The sequence below is a fragment of the Urocitellus parryii genome, chromosome 16 (assembly GCF_045843805.1).
Source record: "Urocitellus parryii isolate mUroPar1 chromosome 16, mUroPar1.hap1, whole genome shotgun sequence".
Classification (NCBI taxonomy): Eukaryota; Metazoa; Chordata; class Mammalia; order Rodentia; family Sciuridae; genus Urocitellus; species Urocitellus parryii.
This window is the reverse complement of record NC_135546.1, coordinates 22751903-22779324: the sequence shown is the minus strand read 5'-3', so window position 1 is coordinate 22779324 and position 27422 is coordinate 22751903. Positions and strand designations below refer to the sequence as shown.

At 39.2% G+C, this 27422-nt stretch overlaps 1 protein-coding gene across 1 annotated transcript; it reads left to right on the top strand.

The window, feature by feature from the left end:
* The first annotated feature begins 8706 nt into the window (after window positions 1-8706).
* On the top strand, window positions 8707-9654 carry LOC144250636 (vomeronasal type-1 receptor 90-like). Its single transcript, XM_077793532.1, has one exon. It carries the CDS (start codon window positions 8707-8709, stop codon window positions 9652-9654), a length of 948 nt encoding a protein of 315 aa, XP_077649658.1.
* Window positions 9655-27422: the final 17768 nt, after the last annotated feature.

Below are 27422 nucleotides of genomic sequence, written 5' to 3'. Positions count from 1 at the left end.
AAACATCAGAGGAATTTCCTAAAATCCTCCCTCTGAGAAGGAGAAATCCATTCTCCATTTTACAAATTTAGCATTACTGTGTGTACTGGCTTGCTAGAGCCATCAGATCAGAATACCACAGACTGAGTGCTCAAAAGGTCGGAAATCCAAGATGAATGTGTCCTTAGATTTGCTTTCTCCTGTGACCTCTCTTCTTGCATTGCAGATGGCCACCTGGGGTGGTGTCCTTTTCTGGTATCCCCTCTGAGCGTTGTCTGTATACAAATCTCTTCTTACAAGGACATGAGTAACACCGTTTTAGGACAAAGCCATGTGAACTCGTGTGAACGTACCGTAACTATATTGGTAAAGGTTCTGCCTTCCAATGTTACCTCAGTATCAAGGTCTGAGAGTTAGGACTTGAATGTAGGAAGTTTGACAGTACATAAGCCAGCCTGTGACACGGGGTGCCAAACCAAGAACTGACATCAAACACTACCCCTAACAAATAAGAGTTATTTTTGAATTTCACAAAATTTTTTTGTGAGTCATTTATTCATATGCACATAGGAAAGTAAAGTTCAATTCATTCTACTGTCTTCTATATTCAGATTGCCCCTCCCTTTCCTTCATTCCCCTTTGAAAAATAGAATGTACTTCCATTCTTTCCTATCCCTCACTTATTGTGAGATATCATCCGCATACTAGAGAAAGCATTGAGCCTTTAGTTTGGAGAAATTGAATAACTCTCATTAGCATGACAGTTGCCCCTTCCATCCACTGACTGGCAATGCGTGTCACTCCTCTTAGTTTGAGTAATATTCCACGGTGTGTATGTAGCACATTTTTTTTTACCCATTCATCAGGTGAAGGACACCTGTGTTGGTTCCACGGTGAGCGATTGTGAGTTGAGCTGGTATGAACATTGATGTGCCTGTATCACTATAGTACACTGATTTTAAGTCCTCTTGGTGTGTGCTGAGGAGAGGGGTAATTGGGACAACCATTCCCAATTTCCTGAGGAATCTCCACACTGCTTTCCAGATTTGCACCAGTTTGCAATTCCACAGCCATGGATGAGTGTAACTTTTCCCCCACATCCTCACTGGCACTTATTGTTACTTGTATTATTCATGATTGCCACTCTGACTGGTATGAGATGAAATCTCAGTAGAGTTTTAGTTTGCATTTCTCTAATTGCTAGAAAAAACAAAAACCTCAAAAAATGCTGAACATTTTTTGCTATATTTGTTTACCATTGGTATTTCTCTCTCTATGAAGTGTCTGCTCATTTTCTTTACCCATTTATGGATTGGGTTATTTGTTTTGTGAAGTTCAGTGTTTTGAGTTATATCCAGGAGATTAGTGCTCTGACTGAAATGTGGGTGGCCAAGATGTTCTCCCATTATGTAAACCCTCTCTCCCCATTCTTGATCATTTCCCTTGCTGTAAAGAAGCTTTTGAGTTTGGTTTCATGCCATTTATTTACTCTTTATTGAACTTTTTTGCACTTCAGGAGATTTATTGAGGAAATTGGTTCCTAAGCCAATATGAGGTAGATTGGGGTCTCTGGGTCTCTTGTTTAATGCCTAAGTTCTTGATACACTTAGAATTGGGTTTTGTGCAGGTTGAGAGACAGGGATTTAATTGCATGTGGCTACATGTGGATTTCTAGTTTTCCCCACTCCATTTTTTTGAGAGGTTATCATTTCTCCAATGTGTGTTTTCAGCACCTTTGTCTAGTATGAGGTCACTGTATTTCTGTGGATTCGTCTCTGTGTCTTCTGTTCTTATCATTGGTCTACCTGTCTGCTTGGTGCCCATACACCATGCCATTTTTGATACTGTAGCTCTGTAGTATAATTTAAGGTCAGGTATTGTGGTATTTCCTGCTTCATTTTTCTTGTTAAGGATTGGTTTGGCTATTCTGGGCCTCTTGTTTTTTTTTTTTTTTTTTTCAAATGAATGTCATGACTGATTGTTTCTATTCCTATGGAAAATGTTACTGGGATTTTAATAGGAACTGCATTCAATCTGTGTAGGTAGCACTTGTGGTAGTGTGGTCATTTGGACAATGTTAATTCTGCCTCTCCAAGATCATGGAAGATCTTTCCATCTCCTAAGGTCTTTTTCAATTTTATTCTTTAGGGTTCTGTGTTTTCATTGTAGAAGTCTTTTATCTCTTTTGTTAGATTGTTCCCAAATATTTTTTTTTGAGGCTACTGTGAATGGGATAGTTTTCCTAATTTCTTTTTCAGGCAATTCATCACTGATGCATAGGAATGCTATTAAATTATAGGTGTTGATTTTACATTCCACTACTTTTCTAAATTCATTTGTGAGTTCTAGAAGTATTCTAGTGGAGATTTTTGGTTTCTCTAAATATAGAATCATTTCATAAGCAAATAAGGATAACTTGAGTTCTTCTTTTTCTCTTCATGTCCCATTAATTTCTTTCTTCTGTCAGCCTTCTCTGGCTAGAGTTTCAAGATGACGTTGAATGAGAAATGGTGAAACAGGGCATCCTTAACTTGTACCAGAATTTCAAGAGAATACGCTTTCAATTTTTCCACTTAGGATGATGTTGGCATTGGGTTTAGCATATATAGCTTTTACAATATATGTTCCTTATATCCCTAGTTCTTCTAGAATTTTGAACATGAATGCTTGCTGTACTTTATCAAAGTTTTTTTTTTCTGTATCTATTGAGATAGTATGATTCTTGTCTCTAATTCGATTGATGTGATGTATTACATTTATTGATTTCCGTTATGTTGAACCAAACTTGCATCTTTAGATGAATCCCTCTTGATGGTAGTCAACTAGATATTTTAAATGTTTTTATGTGCAGTTTGCCAGAATATTATGAAGATTTTTTGCATCTAATTTGATCAGGGATATTGGTCTGAGGTTTCTTTTCTTGAGGTGTCTTCGTCTGGTTTTGGAATCAGGGTGATACCAGCTTATAGATTGAGTTTAAAAAGGTTCCCTCCTCTTCTATTGCCTGGAATAATATGAGGAGTGTTGGTTTTAACTCTTCCTTGAAAGTGTCATGGAATTGGCTGAGTCCTATGAGAACTCAAAGTTTTTTATGAGATATTATTTGTACTTTCAGTCATTTTAGTTTATTTTTGGCTTTTCATTTGAATTAGTTTGTCCTTCTTTCCCTTTGCTTATTTCTCACTTACATTTTTCATTTCTCCTTCAAGAAATATTTTTAGTATATTTTGTAATGCATTCTTTCTAGTCTTGTAAATTTCTTTAACTTATGTTTGTCATGAAAGGTTTTTATTTCAGCATCAATTCTGAGATTTGATTTTGCTGGGTATTGTACTCTTGGCTACCATACACTTTCTTTCAGAGCTCAGCATATATTATTCCAAGACATACTAGTTTTCAGGGTCTTGGTTGAAAAACAGGATGAGATCCAGATTGATTTTCCTCTAAATGTGACACTTCATTTTTCTCTGAAATCCTTTAAAATTCTATTTTTATTTTGTATGGTAGGAATTTTCATAATAATGTGCCTTGGTGTGGGACTGTTTTAATTTTGCATATTTGAGGTCCTATAAGCCTCCTGTATTTGATTTTGCACTTAATCAGTTAAGTTTGGGAAATTTGCTGATATTATTTCATTGAAAATTTGTACATTCCTTTGGTTTAAATCTCTGTGCCTTCATTTATCCTGATAAATCTTGAATTTGGTCTCTTCATGTTATCTCATATTTCTTGGAAATTCTACTCACATGTCTTATAACATCTTCCCTGCATGGTTAGCTTTATTTTCAAAATCATATATGTTGTCTTAATGGCCAGAATGGATATTTTAATATCTTAATATCTTTCTTAACCTGTAACAGAAATGCAAACCTGAAGCTGAGTTTGGAAACCCTAGGAGACATAACATCCCAAACCACATGGTCATTGTGAGAGTGGGCCAGGGATGACAGCTTCACATTTTAGGGGAGGATTCTCAGAGCCACTGGGAATGCATGGGAGGTGTCATTAACCACTCACTCCAGAGGAGAGACATTACAATATGTGGAATAGGATTGAGCTAATTTGAACATGGGTTTTAAAAAATGAGAATATGGATATACTCCACATTACTAGGAGCTGTGAGATCCTCACATGAGTGTGTCCAGGGACTTGAAAAAAGTTTTGAGTTCAACTTTCCCCCAGTTTCTATTATCCAGCAGAGACCAAAGTAAAAGTAAGTGACATGTTCCACTGGGGAAGCCACAGTTCTGTGTTCCCAAGTGGCATCTTGTCACTGTCTTCAGATGCTAAAATTAAAGGCCTACAGAGAGATGAGTTAAAGACATCCTTTCATTAAAATGGTGCAGGATCAGCTCAGATCTCCTAACTCCCCATGCTACCTACCCAGGTAAGTGCTTTTCTATTCCTAAGATGCAGCACGAGTGTGTGAGTGGGCTTCTGTGATTATGATGAAGAATTAAAATAGTCAAATTGTATGTTAGGATCTTTGGTAGTTCTGAATTATGTCCTCAGCTCTAACCACACTGAACATCTCAGAGGACTGTTTTCTCTAGACTGCAAAGGGAAATTCTCTTCTTACTACAGTTAGCCCTTTACTTTGGTGACTCATGAATTTTGTTAATTTTTAGTAACAAATGATTGTCTCAAGTAATTCATTTCAGGTTCTCATCTATTTCTCAGATGCAGTGAGTTTAATATATGGCTCCATCAGATCTCAAAGTTCATGTTACTAAGTTGTCTTGCTATTTTCTGCTACAATCTTACTAGTTCATATTAATATTCACCAAGAAAGAGAATTTTATTTTACAGACTTGATTTTCATTCTTTTGTCTCCATAAATCAGTTCAAAATATTATTTTTCAGCATTTAGTTTTACTACCTGAGATAATGAGAGAGAAATTTATACAAACTGAAGTACTTTTCAATTAATCAGAATGAAATTATGTTCTCTTTTCAGATCATTGGCTTATGCAGAGAGTTGAGCCTCACATTCCTACAAAACATCAAATAGCATTGTCTTATGCTGAAGTATTTTGTCTCAGTTTTGACCTCCAAAAGTAAACCCATCATGCTCTAGGAAACAACAAAAAAATATTTTGAACTGATTTATGGAAACAAGAGAATGAAAACTCAAGCCTATAAAATAAAATTCTTTTCCTTGATGAATATTGCTATGAACTAGTAAGGCTGAAGTATAAAATAGCAAGACGACTCAGAAATATGAAGTTTGAGATCTGATAGAGCCATACATTAAACTCTCAGCCATCTTAGAAATAGATGAGAACTTGAAGTGATTTACTTGAGATAATAATTTCTTATTAAAAACTAACAATATTCATGAGTCATCAAAGAAAAGGGCTAAACACAGTGCCATGGGGTTCAAGCTGGAGCAGGGACCAGGGGCTGCAGTTGCTTACTATTAAAACCAAGTGGTGAGAGTAGCATCAGACCACCCCTTCCTGGCTTGAAAAGGTCCCATGGTGTCCCCTCTACAGGACATCAGGGAGAACGAGAATGTTAATGGGTAAGTCATGGTGAACTTGATCTGAGTGAAACAAAAACAAAATATGACCTTTCTGTAGCTAATGCACATCACTAAATGAAAATATAGATTCCAGTGGTTACAGGACATGTGAGACTGTGTTCACCTTTAACCTGAGAACACAGATATGTCTCCACTCCCTGCAGCCTGTGTCTCTCCACACACAGCTGTGGTAGCCCAAGCTGATGTTGGCTCTACCGAGAGCCTCCTCCTCATCCACTGCTGTCCTTGCCATTGGCCAGGCTGCTCTGACTTTGTTATTGATTACTAGTGTCTGGCCCATTTGTTAAGATAGATCAATAGATGATAGATGGATAGATAAATAGATAGATAGATAGATAGATAGATAGATAGATAGATAGATAGATATCAGGATTGTCCATGATTTGGACAGTGGCAGGATGCAAAATGTTTAAGTGAAGTCTTCCCTGGTCAGTGCAGGAGAGGAGTCACCACGGTGCTATGTCTCTCTCAAAGGGACCTCACTCCATCAGCTCTAAGGGATCCTAAGTATGATTTCTTAAAGAAACAAACCTCCATTCACACGTTTTTCTCCACTTAGGTTTCATCCTCTAATCTGCCCACTTAAGTTTTTCTTGTTCCTCCTCATGGTGAGTCCTTCAGATGAGACCTGTTTCTCAACTTCTTTTCCACATTATTTTTCTCTGATGTATGTCATTTGATCAGATCCTCCAGTCTAAGGATGGCTTGTTTCCTCCAGGGTTCCAGTCATGACCTGGGGCTCATCACATCAGGGCAGCCAAGAGCTGCTGCAGCCCCTCTCTCCCCAGAACTCTGTTTGAGAAGGGCATCCTGTGCCATCCTGATGAGGGACAGACCCTGTGTCTGTGCCCCAATTTCCTAGACTGAGTGGTCCTGTCAGATGTGAGTGGGGTGAGGTACAGCAGGAAGGGGACAGGCTTAGAGGAATTTTTTAACTTGCTTTTATGAAATTTCCACATGTTTCAGGATGTTTTCTAATAAAACTGATGAATTAGCACAGAAATAGCAACATTGCATTCTTTATAAAACATCTACATGTGAAACATGGAGGGTACTGTGGGTCTTACTGATGCACACGTGTGTGACCTGCACAGTGTGCAGACTGCCAGCTGCTTCTCTACCTGCTATGTCCTAGGGCTGCATAGAGCAAATGCCTGTGGGGGACCCGTGACAGCATCTGACTTTGCCACTTACTTTCAACAGCATTGAGGGGACAGGAAATAAGGTTTCCGGGTCTAACCAGGAAGTTTCTCCTATAGAAAAAAAGTTTTCCACTGGCTTTCAGGTAAAGCTCCACTGAAAACACAGTTCCCTTCCCTCCTCAATCTGTCCCTCCCTCCCATGAAGGTGACGGCAGGGCTGCGTCCCCTGGGCCATGCTGAAACCCAGTCCTGAGCCCTCTGTCCACAGAGGACTCCAATACGCTATTCCTCCTGGTTTTCTGATGCTGTACATTTTATTTTCTTAAACCAAATTAAAGAAATTTTGTATTTTGTAACATGATAGAAGGGAATCCTAGTTATTTCATTTAAAAAAAAATCTTCAAATGTTATATATCCAGTTTATGTTGTTTTAAGGGACTTGGGGGATCAAAATTCCAGGGTATATTTTATACTTTCTTCAAAAACACATCCAGAAATAGGCATTTCTATAATTAGCTACACAGAAGTCAGAGAAACCATGTAGTGCTGTGCCTACTAATAACCATATGTGACTTTTAAAATATGGAGACTCCTAGACCACTATATTAGCATTTTTTCTTTTGTTTTCTTGAACATACCAAGGGAGCAAATCTTACTTTGCTAAAGATGTGAATGGAGAAATATATATATATATTTTTAAAATAATTTAATCATTTGAAAGAGCTGTAATTTTCCTAATATGACTACTTAATTTTAGACAATGGCACTTCCTCAAAGATATCAAAGCAATTATTTAACTATACTTGAAATACTTAAGTTGTCTGGACTCTTTGACACTTTTGCTCACCCTTAAACTGATTTTTTTCCAAATATAATTTTCTACGTAGCTGTGAAAATAACTTGTACTCTTGCCCTCTTCTTTTTCAGATGATAAAATGTGGCAAGATGTTACAAGTCTCAGTGTAAACATTAAAACTGAAATAAAGTAAATACCTTTTCTCTATAGGAAAATATTTCATAAGGATGTCATTACCAAATTGTCTCGTATAACTTTTCCTCTCCCTTCTCTGGAGAAATATCATTCCTAACTAAGAGAATATATGGAAGCTTGCTCTCTATGGAAACTCCTCTCTTAGCATGAGGTTGGGTTCCTGCCTCCTAATTAAAACACTGAAAATTATCACCCCCAAACATACTGATATTGTGCAGGAGGTAGTGGCACAAACCTGTAACTTTGGGAAGCCAAGGCAGGAGGATTACTGATTCGAGGCCTGCCTCAGCAAGCCCTAAGCAACTTAGTGAGACCCTAACTCAAAATAACAAAGTAAAAAAGACTGGAATGTGGCTCAGTGGATAAGCACCCTTGGGTGCAATCCCCAGTACAAAAAAAAGTATTTAAATTGTGATTATTTTTTTACCCTTTTTCCATGTGCCATAGAATGGACAGAAAAGAAACTTTAGAATATAATCATGCTAATTACTGATTGTTCTGCTCACTTAGGTGTTGTTTTCTGGTATAATTAAATATATATACAATAATATAAGTGGTTAAGCAACCTTTGGTTCAATCTCTGATATATATATATATCAATAAATGCACGAAGTCTGATTGTAGAGCCAACATTTTGATATCTGGTCTGTAAGACGGTGATGAACAACCCAGACACTGGAGGGACAGAGCTGTACGAGGCTGTCCCCTTGACATCCTTTCCTTGAGATTTCTCTGTGAACATCCCTGCAATCTGCTGTACTGGAGTCCCCTTCACATGCCACATACTGAGCTTTTTGTCGGGTGGCTGCACGTGCCCAGGCAGATCAATGGTGTCCCTGGCCATGAAAGCACAGAGACCCACAGGAGATGCTGTGCCTGAGCGCTGAGAGGTCTGGGGAGGGGGTGTCAAGGGGACCAACATGTTTTGAAGTGGGCAGTTTTGGGGGTCAAGATGTTGAAGCTGATGATGGTGGCGAGGAGGAGTTGACCTTCCTTTTATTCTAAGGCATTGACCATCTGCTTCTTCTGCCAGGAAAAAAAAAAAAAAGATGACCCAAAGCAGCACACTTTACATTTTTCTTGCTGTAAGAAATGCCTTTTGTTTCCAAATTGTCATCGGGATCACAGCCAACGTCTTCCTGCTCCTCTTCCACGTCCTCACTTTCCTTCTCCAGCGCAGGACCAGGCCCACAGATGTAGCCATTGCTCACCTGGCCCTTATTCATCTGCTGATGCTCATAATCAGGGCACACCTGGACCTAGGAATTTTGGGGGTTCAGGACTTTTGGAATGACTTCACATGTAAAGCCATCATCTACCTCTACAGGCTGATGAGAAGCCTGTCTGTCACCACCACCTGCCTGCTGAGTGTCCTGCAGGCCATCACCCTCAGCCCCAGAAGCTCCTTTCTGGCCAAGTCCAAGCACACATCCTCACAGTGCAGTGTGTGGACCTTGCTTACTCTCTGGGTGTTCAACGTATTCTTCAATGTCCGCATCTTGATCTCCATGGGAGGCCCCTCCAATGACACAGCAGCTTTCCGGTTTGTCTCTGAGTCCTGCACTGTCGCCCCCACGGGTCACTACTTCAAGATCTTTTTCACTCTGATAGGAATACTCCGGGACATCTTTCTCATGGGGCTCATGGCCCTCTCCAGTGGGTATATGGTGGCTCTCCTGTGCAGGCACAAGAGGCAGTGCCAGCACCTCCACAGCACCAGCCTGTCCCCAAGAGCCTCCCCAGAAATGAGGGCCTCCAGGACCATCCTACTGCTCATGGGACTCTTTGTGCTCATGTACTTTGTGGACTGTGTGTTCTCCTCCTCTTCAGAACATATGCACAGGGAGGATCCCACTCGCCTGGGGGTCCAGATGCTGGTGGGCAATGGCTATGCTACCCTCAGTGCCTTGTTGCTGATCTGTGCTGAAAAACGAATCATCAATTTCTTCCAGTCCACACTGGGGAAGAAGAGGAAATGTTTACACAGTGCCAGATAACCACTTCTTTTCTCACCTCCCACTTTACTTCTGAATTAACACAAATGTGTTTGGGAGACTGAGGCAGGAGAATTGCAAGTTGGAGGCCAGCCTCAGCAATTTAGCAAGGCCCAAAGCAACTCAGTGAGACCCTGTCTCTAAATAAAATATAAAAAGGGATGGGGAAAGAGCTCCATTGTAAAGTGGCCCTGGATTCAATCCCTGGTATAAAAATTTTAAAAAAGACTAATTCACCGATTTAGTATGCATGACCTTATTATGCATCACCAAAACAGATATCATTCACTGTCCATGTTATACAAATTGTGCTCACTCTTGCCTGGAAAAATTCATGTTGGAAGAACTATTTTGCTTTATCATAGCAAGAGAAAAAATATGCATAAGTACAACTCTGTGTACCTTTATTTATTTAGTATTTTGATTCTTTCTTTCATTAGAGCAACAAATATCAACTAAGATCATCAATTCCCTCAATGTTAACTTCACAAGTTTTTCAAATCACAACTGTCCAATTTTCCTCCATGCATTTCTTTTCATTCACATTTTCATATATTATTTTTTTCAATATAATTTTATTTGCCTCTGAACAACAAGCCCATAGTGTGTGTACGTAATCAGGAGTTAGTGTACGGGAGAGAGCTCAGGTGGAAAACAGATCTCATTTACATCCCAGTTCTTTTTCTGTGGGCCTTGCAACCTCAACCTAGAGGCCTCTTTCAGCCTCATTGGAAGACAGCAGAGATTAGCCTGGTACCTACATGATGATGATATGCAAATGTATGAAGCATGCCACGAGATAAAATTAGAGTAGCAGCTAACTTCTGTGTGCACACAAATTACATGTATATATTAATTCTTAGTAACCATAGTGAGGCTCTAAAGGTATTAGTATTACTGTCCCCTCTTTACATGAAGGAAATGAAGACCCAGATAAATGAAGTCAGTGAATTGGAGAGAAAATAGGTGGAGAAAATCAGGATTTGATTGACAGTCAGGCTGCAGGTCCTGGGCATCAGCATTTAGCCAATGTTATTTCTGATTGAACAGTGACGTCATGTTGAAGTGGCACACAGGTATCACAGCAATTGCTACAGACAGCTGGGGACTGGAATGCAAACCCCCGTCCTGCATCTGTCTAGCTTAGATATGCAGGTGGCCATGTGTGATCTATGGTGACACAGCATTAACCCAAGAAATCAGGCTTTTGGATTGAAGCCCAAAAAGTCAACGTGAAAGCTGTTCAGTGGTGTAATTGGTCAACCCCTGGAGGCGACCCAAGCCATCACCTTCCTTCTGAAATAGCATGTGGAGATTTTAGCTGCACTTCTCGGGCTGCTGTGGGGACTCTCAAGGACACAGGTCCCAAAGGCAGGAGGAGATTGCTATTTCCCCTGACTCCTGAAAAATTTACTTTAACCAAAGGAAGAAGGTATGGAGTGAATTTCCTTTCGTCTTCCTCAATATTAGCTACAAATTTTATATAGTAGATGGTATTCACATATTGGGTTATTTTGAGATGGCATCTTGCTCTGTTATAGAGGCTGGTCTTGAACTCCTGAGCTCAAGTGATCCTCCTGCCTCAGCCTCCTGAGTAGCTGGAACCACAGCTCTGCAGTGCTGTGTCCAGCTCAAAGATTCAGATTGGTGCTGAAACTACAATGTTGTCTGTCTTTTCTTATTGATTTTTTAAAATAAATGACAGCAGAATGCTTTACAATTCTTATTACACATATACAGCACAATTTCTCATATCTCTGGTTGTATATAAAGTATGTTGACACCAAGTCGTGTCTTCATACATGGACTTTGGATTAGCAAGGATGGTGGAAAGTGGTATCTGTATTTTGAGCAGTTTATTCTAATGTCAGTTCAACAGACTGTGACACGATCAGGATGAGGGCAAACCTGTCACTATCTATGAAGAAAGAAAGTGTAAGTGTCTGCATCTGGATCTTGTGTCACCTGGACAGTATTTACCCTAGGGACAAGTTTAGATCATTAAAGAAAAAATAGCCACAATTGTCTTCCACATAGTGTTGGAAATCCTGGGCTGCCCCAAGGTAATCAAACACATGTTTGGAAGTAGCCGGGCAAGGTAAACTTGTCGTCTGCAGAAGGGTGTGCCACTGAACCAACCTGGCAAGAAACTTGCATGCCAGCCTCATGTGCTCCTGGGCAGAGAGCCCACCTGAGTTCACCCCAACCCAGCACTGCCCCCACTCTGATAGGAGGAGCTCAGGCTTACCATCCATGCAATTGGCTAATTTTGAAACTGGGGAGGGCAAATGCAAAAGCTATGTTAAACTGCCCATGACTGGACCTGACACCACAATGAAGGCTGAATCTTGTGTTCTGAAGATGGACCCCCCGACTTTATATTTCACACAAGCCCTACATTTTTGTCTTTTTTAGACCTATTGGTCTTCTTTTCACTTTGGCTCTTGCACCCTTTTTCAATGCCAGGCACCTGACACATATTAATGTTTTGATGTGGAAATGGCCCATGGTTAAGGGTTCTTTCCTTCTGAGCAGTGTAGCCTTCTTGGTGATCAGGAACACCTGGTGAGGGCCTTTCCAAATCTGGTGAAGCTTGTCTCCTTCTTGTCTAAAACCAAGTACCAGGCTGGATGTGAATTGTGAACTCCAGAGCATGTGTTGGGGCAGCAGCTCATCATGGTCAAACCAGCAAACAAAGAAAGAAATAAATCAAGTGCACCTGTGCAGGAGGTGAGGCACACCTGTAGATCTCATGTTGACTCCGAACACACTTGTGACTCCGACAGAGCTTTCTGTGTTCTTTCTTAGGCATTTCTATGTAAAATCCCATCTTGTGTACCCTCCCAATTTCACTTACTTTGGAAAGGACTGACCCAAATGTATATCTCAAAAAACAATAAAAGGATGATTTTCTCATCTGTTAAATGCCCACATACGGCTGTGTTTTGGTCATACTCTCCTGCCAGGTGGCTAAGACCAAGATATCCATGATATCAAGAAGGAGGATAATCACAACTTAAATGAGAAAAAAAATTAACTGATACCAAAATGACCTTTTACTTCTCTATGATTAGAGCCAGCTGGAGTTTGTCAGGGATCAATGCCAGGAGCCTGTGAGAAGCTTCTTGGCTTCTTGAGCAACAGCAACAGAGTTGTTTCCCCCTCCAGAGACATTTCTTTTTGTAGCATGTGCACTGGTTGGCTTCCTGTTTTCTAGGGTCCTTTTAGTCCCTGTGATTGAGTCATCAGGTGACTCACTGGAATTGCAGAGAACTTAAAGGATCCTGTTGTTCCCTGAATCTTGCCTGACCTGAGAGGGCAGGGAACGACATATTGCTATTCTGTCCTTAACTTTGGTCTCCATGTTTTGGATTCAAACCTCTAGCTGGGGAGATCCACCAGTCTTGAAGTAGGAGCACTGGCCTTAACCTCCTTGTCTATAATGTTACAGTGACCCTTCTGTTTAAGTGGGGTCACTGTTCGTGCTGGAAGTCAGCTTTATATTCTGTCTGTCAGTTCTGTAGTTATGGCTTATTGTCTCAACCTAACTCAGGTTGGTTTATTAGTAGTAATGCTTCTTCCAAACACCAACAGGTGGCAGTTACAAAGTTGTACAGGGAAAATACAAAATGAAGTAAACATGAGCAAAAACGAATTCAGTTTGTATAAGGAACTTGAACCAAAAGCATATTTTTTATCCCAAACTTTACTTAGTGATGTATTATACCCCTGTGTATTTTGAGATCACAGCCAATTTTACACAAAAAATAAATCTCTTTTGAACATTTTAAGTGTGCTTCATTCTGGCCTGTGACGGAGCCAGAACCTAACATGGCCTGTGACGGAACCTAACATGGAGTAGGGTGAGAGGCAGAGACTAACCTCAGGTTAGCTGGGGCTCTTGACAGATTTAGGTAAAGTGCTTTATTTCTGAAGTTAATCTTTGCCTTTTACTTAAATATAATTTTATAAAATTCTGACATTTCCTACATCTATCTGAATATCAGTGAACATAATACAATCTTACATCTGAAACAGGAACCAATCAGAAAGACTAAGATGGCTCTCAACATACACAAATAAGACTTTCTTTGTTACCTTCCAAAAATGCATTTAAATCATCATCTTAGTATAAAGAGTTAACACAAAATTATACATATATATATATATATATATATATATTCATATGTATAAAACTTAGGTTATGTGAAATCATACATATAACATATATCTATATCTATCTATCTGTATATATATATATATATATATATATATATATATATATATATATCTTAGATTACCCTTATCCAGTTACAAAGTATTAAAGTATTAAATGACATAATTACCAATAAAATCGATTGTCTCTGTATAAATCTGAAGGTGATGATTGCTGCAGACAATTTCATTTTGGAAAACTCCAACTTGGTACAAATGTTCTAAGCTCCACATTTTTAAATTCTTGTACACTTGAGCACCATGAGTACATCTTATATACACAGAATCCAGTGATGATTCAGGTCACAATTACACAGATGTCCTTATTAATTAAGTTTATTAACTAAGTTTAAATTCTCCCTCTGCCACTTTTGTGTGAGTATGTGTTGTGTGTGTGTAGAAATTTATTTTTCTATATATTTTCAATTTTTTGTGATTGATTTAAAAATAAATGACAGTGAATGCATCACAATTCTTTTTTTTATTATGGATTTATTTTTGTTTTTTATTCTTGATAATTTCTTTTTCAGTTCATGATTTTGAGGTAAAGAGAGAAATGACATTACATAAGGCATGAGGCCTTCAGGAAGAACATCTGACAGTCTTTTATATTTCATTAATATTAATTCACTATTTCAAAGCAATAGATATACGTAGTTTAAAACATCAAAAAGCACCAAAGGAAACCAGTAAAAACATAGCATCTATAGTCATGCTTCCCTACAACGTGCTGTTCTCTAGAAGTCCATATTTTCTACTTTTAAAAAATTTCTCAAGCTCTTTACTTCCATATGTTTACACTGTAAAAAACTGTATCTTTAATTTACAATCTGACATTTATATACATGCAAATTACAAATTGCATAAAATGAATCATATTATGCCTGATGCTTTGGTTTTGATACTATCATTCTTTTGTTTTTTTTTAATCTGTTTTTCCTTTTTTATTATTAGTTGTTCAAAACATTACAAAGCTCTTGACATATCATATTTCATACACTTGATTCAAGTGGGTTATGAACTCCCATTTTTACCCCATATACAGATTTCAGAATCACATCAGTTACACAACCATGTTTTTACATACTGCCATACTAGTGTCTGTTGTATTCTGCTGCCTTTCCTATCCTCTACTATCCCCCTCCCCTCCCCTCCCCTCCCATCTTCTCTCTCTACCCCATCTACTGTAACTCATTTCTCTCTCTTGTTTTTTTCCCTTTCCCCTCACTTATTCTTATATGTAATTTTCTATAACAATGAGGATGTCCTTCCATTTCCATGCAATTTTCCTTCTCTATCCCTTTTCCTCCCACCTCTCATCCCTGTTTAATGGTAATCTTCTTCTCATTCTCTTCCTCCCTGCTCTGTTCTTAGTTGCCCCCCTTATATCAAAGAAGACATTTGTCATTTGTTTTTTAGGGATTGGCTAGCTTCACTTAGCATAATCTGCTCTAATGCCATCCATTTCCCGTCAAATGCCATGATTTTGTCACTTTTTAGTGGTGAGTAATACTCCATTGTGTATAAATGCAACATTTTTTAATCGATTCATCTATTAAAGGACATCGAGGTTGGTTCCACAGTCTAGCTATTGTGAATTGTGCTGCTATGAACATCGATGTAGCTGTATCCCTATAGTACGCTCGTTTAAGGTCTTTGGGGGAATAGTCTGAGAAAGAGAATAGCTGGGTCAAATGGTGGTTCCATTCCCAGCTATCTGAGGAATCTCCAAACTGCTTTCCAAATTGGCCACACCAATTTTCAGTCCCACCAGCAATGTACAAGTGTACACTTCTCCCCACGTCCTTGCCAGCACTTGTTGTTTTTAGACTTCATAATGGCTGCCATTCTTACTGGAGTGTGATGGTATCTTAGGGTGGTTTTAATTTGCATTTCTCTGACTGCTAAAGATGGTGAGCATTTTTTTCATGTACTTGTGTATTGATTGTATCCTCTGAGAAGTGTCTGTTCAGGTCCTTGGCTGATTTGTTGATTAGGTTATTTGTATTCATATTGTTTAATTTATTGAGTTCTTTGTATACTGTGGATATTCGGGCTCTATCTAAAGTGTGACGAGTAAAAATTTGTTCCCAGGATGTAGGCTCCCTATTTACCTCTCTTATTGTTTATCTTGCTGAGAAAAAAAAAATAGTTTGAGTAAGTTCCAATTGTGAATTCTTGTTTTTAACTCTTATGCTATGGTTGTCCTATTAAGGAATTTGGAGAACAAGCCAACTTTTTCTTCTATCAGATGCAGAGTCTCTGATTTGATATCAAGCTCCTTGATCCATTTTGAGTTAACTTTTGTGCATGGCGAGAGAAAGGGATTCAGTTTCATTTTGTTGCATATGGATTTCCAGTTTTCCAAGCACCATTTGTTGAAATGCTATCCTTCCTCCATTGCATTCTTTTAGCCCCTTTATCGAATATAAGATAGTTGTAACTTTGTGGATTGGTCTCTGTGTCCTCTATTCTGTACCATTGGTTCACTTGCCTGTTTTGGTACCAGTACCATGCTGTTTTTGTTACTATTGCTCTGTAGTACAGTTTGAAATCTGGTATTGCTATACCTTCTGATTCACACTTCCTGCTTAGAATTTCTTTTGCTATTCTGAGTCTTTTATTTTTCCATATGAATTTAATGATTGCTTCATCTATTTCTACAAGAAATGCCATTGGGATTTTGATTGGCATTGCATTAAACCTATAGAGAACTTTTGGTAGTATCGCCATGTTGATGATGTTAATTCTGCCTATCCATGAACAGGGTATATTTTTCCATCTTCTAAGATCTTCTTCTATTTCTCTCTTTAGGGTTCTGTAGTTTTCATTGTATAAATCTTTCACCTCTGTTGTTAGGATGATTCCCAAGTATTTTATTTTATTTTTTTGAGGATATTGTGAATGGGGTGTTTTTCCTCATTTCCATTTCAGAAGATATATAGGTTATTGCTTGCTCTATAGTTTCTTTATTCAGCTTTTGTTTGCAGGATCTGTCCAATGGAGAGAGTGGTGTGTTGAAGTCACCATAATTATTGTGTTGTGGTCTATTTGATTCTTGAACTTGAGGAGAGTTTGTTTTATGAATGTTGCAGCACCATTATTTGGTGCATACATATTAATAAATGTTATGTCTTGTTGGTGAATGGTTCCTTTTAACAGTATATAGTGTCCTTCTTTATCCCTTTTGATTCACTTAGGTTTGAAGTTGATTTTATTTGCTATGAGTATGGCCACTCCTGCTTGCTTCCGAGGACCATATGAGTGGTATGATTTTTCCCAACATTTCACCTTCAGCCCGTGTATGTCTTTCCCTGTCAGATGAGTCTACTGAAGGCAGCATATTGTTGGGTCTGTTTTTTTAATCCAAGTTACTAGCCTATGTCGCTTGATTGGTGAGTTTAAGCCATTAACGTTTAGGGTTACTATTGATATATGGTTTGTACTTCCAGTCATGTTTATTTATTTATTTATTTTAATTGGGCTTGTTTTCCCTCTCTGGATGTCCCCTCCCCCTTACTGAGTTACCTCCCACTGTTAGTTTGGGGTGCTGTTTTTTCATTTCCTCTTCTTGTAGTGTTTTGCTTAAAATGCTTTGCAGTGCTGGTTTTCTGGCTGCAAATTCTTTTAACTTTTGTTTATCGTGAAATATTTTAATTTCATTGTCAAACCTAAAGCTTAATTTTGCTGGATACAATATTCTTGCTTGGAATCCATTATTTTTCAGCATTTGAAATATGTTGTTCCAGGATCTTCTCGCTTTCAATGTCTGTGATGAAAAATCACCTGTTAACCTTTCTCTTATAGCTTTTAATATTCTCTCCTTGTTCTGTATGTTGGATATCTTCATAATAATGTGTCTTGGAGTTTGTATATTACGATTTTGTATGTTTGGGGTCCTGTAGGCTTCCAGAATTTGGCAGTCCATTCCATCTTTCATTTCTGGAAAGTTTTCTAAGATTATTTAATTCAATAGTTTGCTCATTTTTTGGTTTGGACCTCTATAACTTCTTTTATCCCAATGACTCTTAAGTTTTTTTTAATGACATTCCATATCTCTTGTATGTTTTGCTTGTGGTTTCTTACCAGCCTTTCTGTGTTGACTATAGTCTTTTCGAGGTGATAAATTTTGTCTTCATTATCTGACTTCTATTTGATCTAGTCTATTTTTAATATTCTCATTTGAGTTTCTGATTTGGTTTCCTGCATTTCTAGGATTACTGTTTGATTTTTTTAAAAAATCTCTATCTCCTGGTAGAGTTCATTTTTGCTTCTTGAATCTGCTTATGTAATTCATTTTCAAAGTATTCTTTCATTGTTTAGACTTGCTGTCTAGTGACTTCTTTAAGATTCCATTCCATCTGAGTTAGGTATGCCTTGAGTTCTTTCTCTGTCCATTTTTCTGACACCTCTAGGTTCTCCTGTAAATTTAAGTTATCCTGCATTTTTTGTAATATTTTCCCCTTGTTTTTTCATGGTGCTCACGTTACTTTCCAACTCTGTTTGACTGTTGTGTTACTGTTTTCTCCTATAAATTTGTTTTGGTTTTGTATAGCTCCAAGATCTCTCCTTTGTGTTGGGAGACAATGTTTAGAGATATTGGATTTAATTGTGATTTAAGGTAAATTCATTAGTTTCATTAAAGGCCTACAGATTTTGATGGCATATAGAGAATTGAGGTTTGAACTCAGGATTTTATGTTAAGGTTGGGCAATTTGATGGTATGGAGGTTAGTATATCTTAGCTTCTTTGGGGGGCTGCTCAAATGTAGGCGGATATTAACAAGAGAATAGACAGGAGTACTGGGGGGTAGTTAAGGGCTTAGGTGGACTATAGATCATCTCATAATATTCATCTATTTACATTTAGTAAATTACACATAACAGAGTGGTCATGCTTGGGAGGAAAGATAGATAAATGGTAAGGAAGCAAGCCAAGAAAGAGAGAGGGAGAGAAAAAAGAAAGAAAAAAATAGAAAAGAAAAAGAAGAAATGATAAAAAATAATAAAATAAAGTAAAATAAAAATTACAATTAAAAAAAGCCAAAAAAAAAAAAAAAGAAAGAAAAGAAAAAAGCACTGTTAGGCTTCTATTTTCTTTGCTTCCAGTAGGTGGAGCTGTGCCTTCCGGATCAAGATTTTGTCCTCAGGTTGTAGGCAACAATCCTTATGAGGCCACTCCCTCCTCCCCCACCTGGTCTCTCTCCATTCCTGTTCACTTAGGTTTATTCCCGGCCTCTACTCTCCTCGCTTCTCCCACCAGACAGGCCTTCCCCCGTGTAAAACCTCTCTGCAGTTCAAGCTACACTCTGGGCCTGCAGTTTCCTGGATGTGAACTGGTCCCCTATTGTTTTGATTCCCTCCAATAGCCACTCCTCCAGGAGCTGGCGAGACAGGTTTTATTTTTGACTCTGGTGGGAGGGGGGAGTTGGAGGTCAGGTGCCTTTACCTTTCCCCACGCCTCTATTCATGCTCACTCTGATAATAACAACCCCAGAAAGCTGGGGAGAGATTTTATGCTATTTCCCCACTGTATGGGAGAAGGGCTAAATGTCACACACCTGTTATATCGCTGAACTTGCTGCGGTGGGGTCGCATCTGTCGGAAACTTGCGATGGTGACGTCATCTCTCCAAGATGGTGGCCACCAGCTTCCTCGGTGGAGTTTCTGGTGTGAAGGGCAGATCTGGACTGTTTCTCTCCCCCGTCTCAAACCCAGAACTCAGCCTGGACACTGTGAGGGCAGAGTTGGCAGGACCCCACAGAATCCGTAGCACCTTTTCTCTGCATTGCTGGCACGTTGGCATGCAGGCTCCGGCTGCAAGGCGAGCCGGTGATCAATCAGCCTGAATCTCCAGGCGCACAGTTCACTTGCAATTGAGCCGCAGTAACTTATCCTCGGGTGTTGAAATCCTTCCTCTAGGTTTCAGTGCACCCCAATTTTGCTGGAAATTCCTAATAAGATAGCTTTTGGCCGTTCTAAACTCACTAATCACCTGCACAGTGATGCGGTACACGGGGGTGACGCACTCTATTCGCCTCTATCTTCCTCTCTCAAAAATTTCTTTCCTTCCTTCTTCCTCTTTCCTTTCTTCTTCCTCTTTCCTTCCTTCTTCCTCTTTCCTTCCTTCTTTCTCTCTCTCTCTCTCTCTCTCTCTCTCTCTCTCTCTCTCTCTCTCTCTCTCTCTCTCAGAGCAGGGCCTATCCAAAGTGGCAGGTAACCATTGTTTTGGAAAACCAATACCTAGGCACAGAGCTACCCTTCTGAGTCATTTGTCCATACCAGATATCCTTGACTCAGCAAATGCAAATTCCTCTGATAAAAAAGTAGGTTTCAATCATTCAATTTTCTACAGTCCAGGCAACCACAGCACTCAGATATACACTTCTGATGTGGCAGCCATTTGCCACATGTGGCTAATGAGTTCTTGGAATGTGGCTGATCTAAAGAATGTATTTTCTTTTGTAAGTATTCTTTTCCATTTCCAGATGGCACCTGAACCCAGTTCAACAAAACCAGTGAGTGACTTGAAGATCTCCAGCAACAGGGGGCATGGATTCCTTGCTTTTCACAACTGAACTCTCCTTTCTGCCCCAAATACTCCTCTCAGGATCTCTTCTTCCTCAAATCTTTTCAACTTCCTATTTAAGAGGAAAGAATTCATTGAATGTTGCAAGTAGATGTAATACAAGATCTCCTTCTCAGAACCACACACAGTAAAAATATTTAATTATTTTCCTGTCTTACATTCTTTCATAGCACCTTTATTAAAAACCATTTCCTGGCTTTCAGTATGCTTATTGTCCCCACTGTAGTTTTTTCAGCTCCTGTGTAGCACAGAAACCTGGGGTTCCAGATCTATGACAGGAAACATAGAAATGGTGGCATTTTTATTTTAATGTTCCTTGGTGTGGGTCTGTTGTGATTTTGTTCCTTTGGTGTCCTGTAAGCTCCTTGAATTTGGATTTCCAATTCTTCATGTTTGGAAAGATTTCTGTTATCATTTCACTGAATAGATTGTTTATTCCTTTGGTTTGGACTCTATGCCTTCCTCTATCCTGATGTCTCTTAAATTTGTTCTTTTTATGCTATCCCGTATTTTTTGAGTGTTCTCCTCATGGTTTCTTGCCATTTGTGTGGTCCATGTTCTGCTCATGGTTTCTAGCCATTATCACTGTGTGGTCCATGTTCTTTTCAAGGTTATTTATTTTATCTTCATTGTCTGATGTTGTGTCTTCCAAGTGGTCTACTCTGTTGGTATAATTTGAGCTATAATTTGAGCTTTTAATTTGGTTTGTTGTTTGTTTCATTTCAAGGATCTCTGGTTTGATTCTAGAACCTCTATCTCCCTGTTGAGGTGATCTTTTGCTTCTTGGAGTTGTTTACATAGCTCCTTGTCAAAGTGACCTTTCACTGCTTGTATCTGCTCTCTTACATCTTCCCTGAGGTCACAGAACATTTTAATCATGTATATCCTGAAGTCTTTCTTCTGTCATTTTTTTCTGCTCTGGCTGCCATGATTTTAATGATATGTTGTCTTGATTTGTTTAGGGTACTTTCTTTTCTTGTCTTTTAATGTTGCTCATGTGTCTTCCTTCCCAGCTCTGTGGGTCTGCCAGCTGGAAAGCTGTTCAGTGTGACCAGGGCACACCTGGTGTGAGCCTGGTTGTGAAAGTTCCCACAGTGGGGAACTGCTAAGTGAGAGGGGATGGGAATAAAGTTTTGAACCCTACAGAAAGATCAGGAGCTGGGAAATATCCAGGCAAAAGAGGGAGACAATACTGGATGCTCAGGTCAGACAAGTGGTCCCAAGAAGAGACCCGTGAGGTGCAATCTCTCTACAGGGACTGGTGGGTAGCACTACTCGCTTCCAGACACCCTACACCAAGAGCAGACTTCCCACCCTAGTTACCTACACCATCCAGAGACACGAGCTTAAAACAGACAACCTTATCTATTGGATGAGGAGACAAACACAAAAGAAATGGATCTCTAAAACTAGCAACAACCCTGGTTTCTTCTTTCAAGTATTTTTGTTTTCTGTTCTACCCCACTATCCTCCCACCCTCACATCCCCAAAATATGTGAAACCAGGAACCTTGCAAGAAATAGGATGCCTGAGTCATCTGTATAATATAATATAAAGGTATTGTATAGCCCTTTTGTTTTTTCTTCTTTCATTTTTCTTCCCCCCTCAAATTTGACTATTTAACGTCCTGTATTTTAACTACTATTATAATTAGATAATAATTTAATCCAACATTTTTATACATTGAGACTAAACTGTAAATGTCTTCATAACAACAATTTTTTCATAGGCAATATATTGTTGATAGTGGGATCACTTAATATTATCCTTCCCCACCAAGGAGGGATTTTGGAACCCTACAAGAGCACTACAAACCTACAGAGTAACAACACCCCAGATCCACGAGTGGAAGTGTATTTTAAACAGTGTTTTGTACATTAAAGTTTTAGGTTTTTTGGCAGGAATTGGAAGTTTTCAGGGATCAAGGCAATGGCCTTATTCTCACAGCCTCACCGATAGTGACTTTTCTCCAAGTGTCATTTGGCCTATGTTTGGTGCTATTTCTTTGCAGGTAAGGATTTTTTAAATGCTATAGGAAATATTGAGAGATTACTCCATAGATCTAGCAGTCAGTAGTGGTGTTAACATCAGCACCATGTTGGAAACATTCTTAAAGTATCACCCCATTTTTCTTGACACATGTTCTGTGATTCCTGAGGAATAGCATGGATCGTCATGGGGAACATACACACCCTGGGCTCAAGAACTTCAGTTTTACTCACCCAGACATATATATATATTTCTGGAATGGCTCAAAAATGTTGATGTAACTTTACTAGTTTATATAGTTTTCAGTTAGAAATCAAAGATATGTAGCCTGTTTTCAAAATTCCCTTATCTTCAAAATGCCAGGTTGTCTTGTGATATTATTCCTCTGATGGGCTAAGAAAAAATATTTTTCATTTATTTACATATTTTAATCATTTTTTAAGTTTCATGTGTAGGTGAATTCTTTTGGAATTTCTCTACTGCTACAAAACTCAGAATCTGACCACTATTTTTAAGTATACATTTTCCTCCACTATATTGTGGAAGTTATTTTAGGTCCTAATTAGTGTCATTCTCCCTAAACTAGTTTCTACTAAGGATTTTCCAGTTTGTGTCGTATTTTTTCTCCATTTTGAAACATGATTTGTTTCTTTGTTAATATAATTTACTACTTCTCACAGGAAGCCAGATTCACCCTTTAAATTTATTTCACTAATTAAATAAATAGTTACTTACTCAGAACCCCTGCTTTGAGGTAGCTTTGAATCACTCTGACCAAAGAACCTGAGAAGAAAAACTTGGGGGGAGGAAAATTTTATTTTGGCTCATCATGGTTCTAGAGGTTCATTCTGGTTACTAACACAATAGCTTTGGGTCACTGTTGAGGCAGAGTTTCAGGATGGAAGGGCATGAAAAAGGAAATCTGCCCAGAACATGATTGCCACAGAGCCAAGAGAGGATGCCATTAAATAGGGACGTTACATAAACTCCAAAGGCAGACCTCAGGAAACTACTTCCTCCAGACACAACCCATCTTCCTAATTATATCACCCAGTTGATGCATATCAGTGGATTTGTTTGTTGTGCTCATAATCTAACCATTTCACCTCTGAGAAGTCTTGCACAATTTCATACATGAAGCTTTGGGGGAAACCTCATATATTACCCATAATACCATCTCAATTAATTGCATTTTATGGAACTAGACAGGAAAAATGAATAAAATTGATTTTTTCTGGCACAGGAAAGTCCAGTGCGTTGGTTCTTCAATCCATCTGTCAAGTTTTTGTGCCTTTCAGTTTTGCATTACCACCTGGAAATAGAAATCACAAAGGAGGCAAAAGCGACAGTAGTCAGTGGAATGCATAAACATTGTTTCATTTCCTGTTAATTATGCAATGTGGTTATTTCCATTGCAGCATATTCTTAGAAGCACATTACATTGAGATCAATTTCACTCCTCAGTATCTCTTGGGCCTCACTGATTCCCTTTCTTTATCTTAATGTTTTATCTTCTATTTTCAAAAGATGCCTTTTTTCTTTTCCATTCATTCCACCTATGAGATTAAAAATACAACACCAATTGTTGTAAGTCTGGCTTATTGGAGTTAACATACTGCTCCCAAATTGCATCCATTTTCTTGAAAACAGTTGACTTTGCTCTTTGTGGTTGAATAAATCCCCATTGTGTGTGGATACCACATTTTCTTTATCCCTTCATCAGTTAATGCACATCTGGCTAGATCTCATAACTTAGCCATTATAAATCATGTGGTAGTAAACATGAAAATGGTTAGTGTTAGGTGTCTTTAATTCTTTGAAATATATACTGAGGAGTGATCTCATAGATTAGCTGTATCATATAATTCCAGTTTCTAGTTGTCTAAGAAAATCTCATAATGATTTCCGTTCTGGCTGTACCAGTTCACTCCTACCCACATTATATAAGAGTTTTATTTTCGCTACATGCTTGCCAGCACTGGCGATGGTTTTTACTCTAGATGATGGCTGTTCTGACTACAGTGAGGCAAAATCTCAGGAAAGAGTTGATTTGCATTTCTGAGATGCCTAAAGATGTTGAAACATTTTCACAAAATTGTTGGCCATTTTAACTTCTTTGAGAAGCTTCTGTTTGGTGTTTTTTTTTTTTTTTTTTTTTTTTTTTTTTTGTCCAAGTGTTTAATGGGTTAATTTGTATTTTATTTTCATGTTGATTTCTTAAATATATATAGACATTTCATAGTGTATGAGAGAGTGTATGGGTCAGAGTGTGTGAGTCAGAGTGTGTGAGTGTGTGTCAGAGAGACAAAGCGATTTGAGAGAAACAGTGAAGACAGATTTGAGAGAGAGATGTGAGAGAAAGAGATGTGAAAGAGAGACAGAGATGTGAGATAAAAATGAGAGAGAGACAGTTGTGAGACAGAGTGATGTGAGACAGAGAGACAGAGATTTGAGAGAGACAGAGAGATTTGAGAGTTAGAGAGATTTGACAGAGAGCCAGAGATTAGATAGAGAGATGAGAGAGAGACAGGGACATTTCAGAGAGAGACAGAGACACAGACATTTCACAAAGAGAAAGACAGAGACAGAGACATTTTAGAGAGACATTTCAGAGACATTTCAGAGAGAGACAGAGTGAGAGATATTTCAGAGACAGACCAAGAGAGAAATTTCAGAGAGCGAGACATTTCAGAGAGAGACATAAAAAGAGATTTGGGAGAGAGAGATTGGAGAGAGAGACACACAAAGAGACATTTCAGAGATATTTGAGAGAGACATTTGAGAGACAGAGAGTGAGAGAGATTGTGAGAGACAGAGAGTGTGAGACAGAGAGAGAGTATAAGAGAGAGACAGAGTGTGAGACAGAGAGAGTGTGAGAGACAGAGTGTGTGAGATACAGAGACAGAGAGAGAAAGAGTGTGAGAAACAGAGAGATACAGAGTGTAAGAGACAGAGAATGTGAGAGAGACAGAGACAGAGAGAGTGACAGAGAGTAAGAGAGACAGAGTGACAGAGATAGAGAGTGACAGAGAGACAGAGAGAGTGACAGGGACAGAGAGAAAAGGAAAGAGTGAGAGACAGAGTGTGAGACAGACAGAGAGTGTGAGAGACAGAGACAGAGACAGAGATTGTGAGAGACAGAGATGGAGAAAGTGTGAGTGTGAGTGTGTGACAGAGAGAATTTTAGTGTGATAGAGACAGACAGAGGCAGAGAGAGTGTGAATGTGACAGAGACAGAGTGAGTGTGAGTGTGACAGAGACAGAAAGAGTGTAAGTGTGAGTGTAACAGAGACAGAGACAGAGTGAGAGTGTGACAGAGACAGAGACAGTGTGAGAGAGTGAGTGTGGCAGAGACAGAGACAGTGTGAGAGAGTGAGTGTGGCAGAGACAGAGACAGAGAGTGTGAGTGTGAGTGTGACAAAGAGACAGAGACAGTGTGTGAGTGTGACAGAGACAGAGATGGAGTCACAGAAAGAGTGTAATTGTGAGTGTGACAGAGACAGAGAGAGTGAGAGTGTGACAGAGACAGAGTGAGAGTGAGACAGAGAGACACAGAGACAGAGAGACATACAGAGTGTGTGTGAGTGTGAGAGACAGAGAGAGACAGAGAGTGAGAGAGAGAATGAGAGTGTGACAGAGAGAGTGTTAGAGAGAGAGACAGAGTGTGAGAGAGAGACAGAGTGAGAGTATGTGTGAGAGAGACATAGAGAGAGTGTGATAGAGACAGAGACAGGGAGAGAGTGTAAAAGAGACAGAGACAGAGTGTGTGAGAGAGACAGAGACAGAGTGCATGAGAGAAACAGAGAGTGTGTGAGAGAGAAAGAGACAGAGAGAGTGTGAGACAGCGAGAGAGTGTGAGACAGAGTGTGAGAGAGACAGAGTGTGAGAGAAAGAGAGACAGATAAAGACAGAGACAGAGGAAGAGAGAGGGAGAGAGGTTTCAGAGGGAGAGAGGGAGAGAGGTTTCAGAGAGAAGGAGAGAAGATTGAGAGAGGGAGAGAGGTTTCAGAGAGAGGGAGATAGGCTTCAGAGAGAGGGAGAGAGAGGGGAGAGGTTTCAGAGGGAGGGAGATACTTGAGAGGGAAGGAAGCAGGGAGATACTTGAGAGAGTGGGAGGGAGAGAGATACTTGAGAGAGAGGGAGGGAGGGAGATACTTCAGAGAGAGGGAGGGAGGGAGATACTTCAGAGAGAGGGAGGGAGAGAGATACTTCAGAGAGAGAGGGAGGGAGATTTCAGAAAGGAAGATTCTTCAGAGAGAGTGAGGGAGATTTCAGAGAGATATTTCAGAGAGAGATAGATAGATTTCAGAGAGGGAGAGATATTTCAGAGAAAGATTTTAGAGAGGGAGATATTTCAGACAGAGAGAGATTTCAGATGGAGAGGGAGAGATTTCAGACAGAGAGGGAGAGATTTCAGACAGAGAGGGAGAGATTTCAGACAGAGAGGGAGAGATTTCAGTCAGAGAGGGAGAGATTTCAGGTAGAGAGGTAGAGATTTCAGAGAAAGAGATATTTCAGATATATAGATATAGATATTTCAGATATTAATCATTTGTTAGAATAGTAAATGCCAAAAATTTCTCTTTCAGTATGTTGTCTCTTTATGCTGTTATTTTCCCCTTTGTTGTTCATAGCCATAACCAGTATTGGTCCTTGATATTATTTGCTGTGCTATGAGTATTTTTTAGAGTGTCACTGCCTCTGACCATGGCCCTCAGAGGCAATGGCAGCTCGGTTCCTCTGCGTGGAGTGAGGTGGCTATAAAATAAAGCTAAACAAAGGAAGGCATAAAAGCCACATGACACAGGAAATAATTGTAGTAAGTGGAGATGGGATGGGTATTAGGGGTCGAGCTTCCACACTGTAAGGAGAGCATGAGAGCCCAGGTTTTGTTTATTCACATGGGGGAACAGCAAAGGTTTTTCCATATAATGTTCTTTGACCACTTAAGGTAGGAGGTGGGCTGTCCAGGCCCAATA

Coding starts and splice junctions, on each gene's coding strand:
- LOC144250636 (XM_077793532.1), top strand. CDS start 8,707: ATGACCCAAAGCAGCACACTTTACATTTTTCTTGCTGTAAGAAATGCC.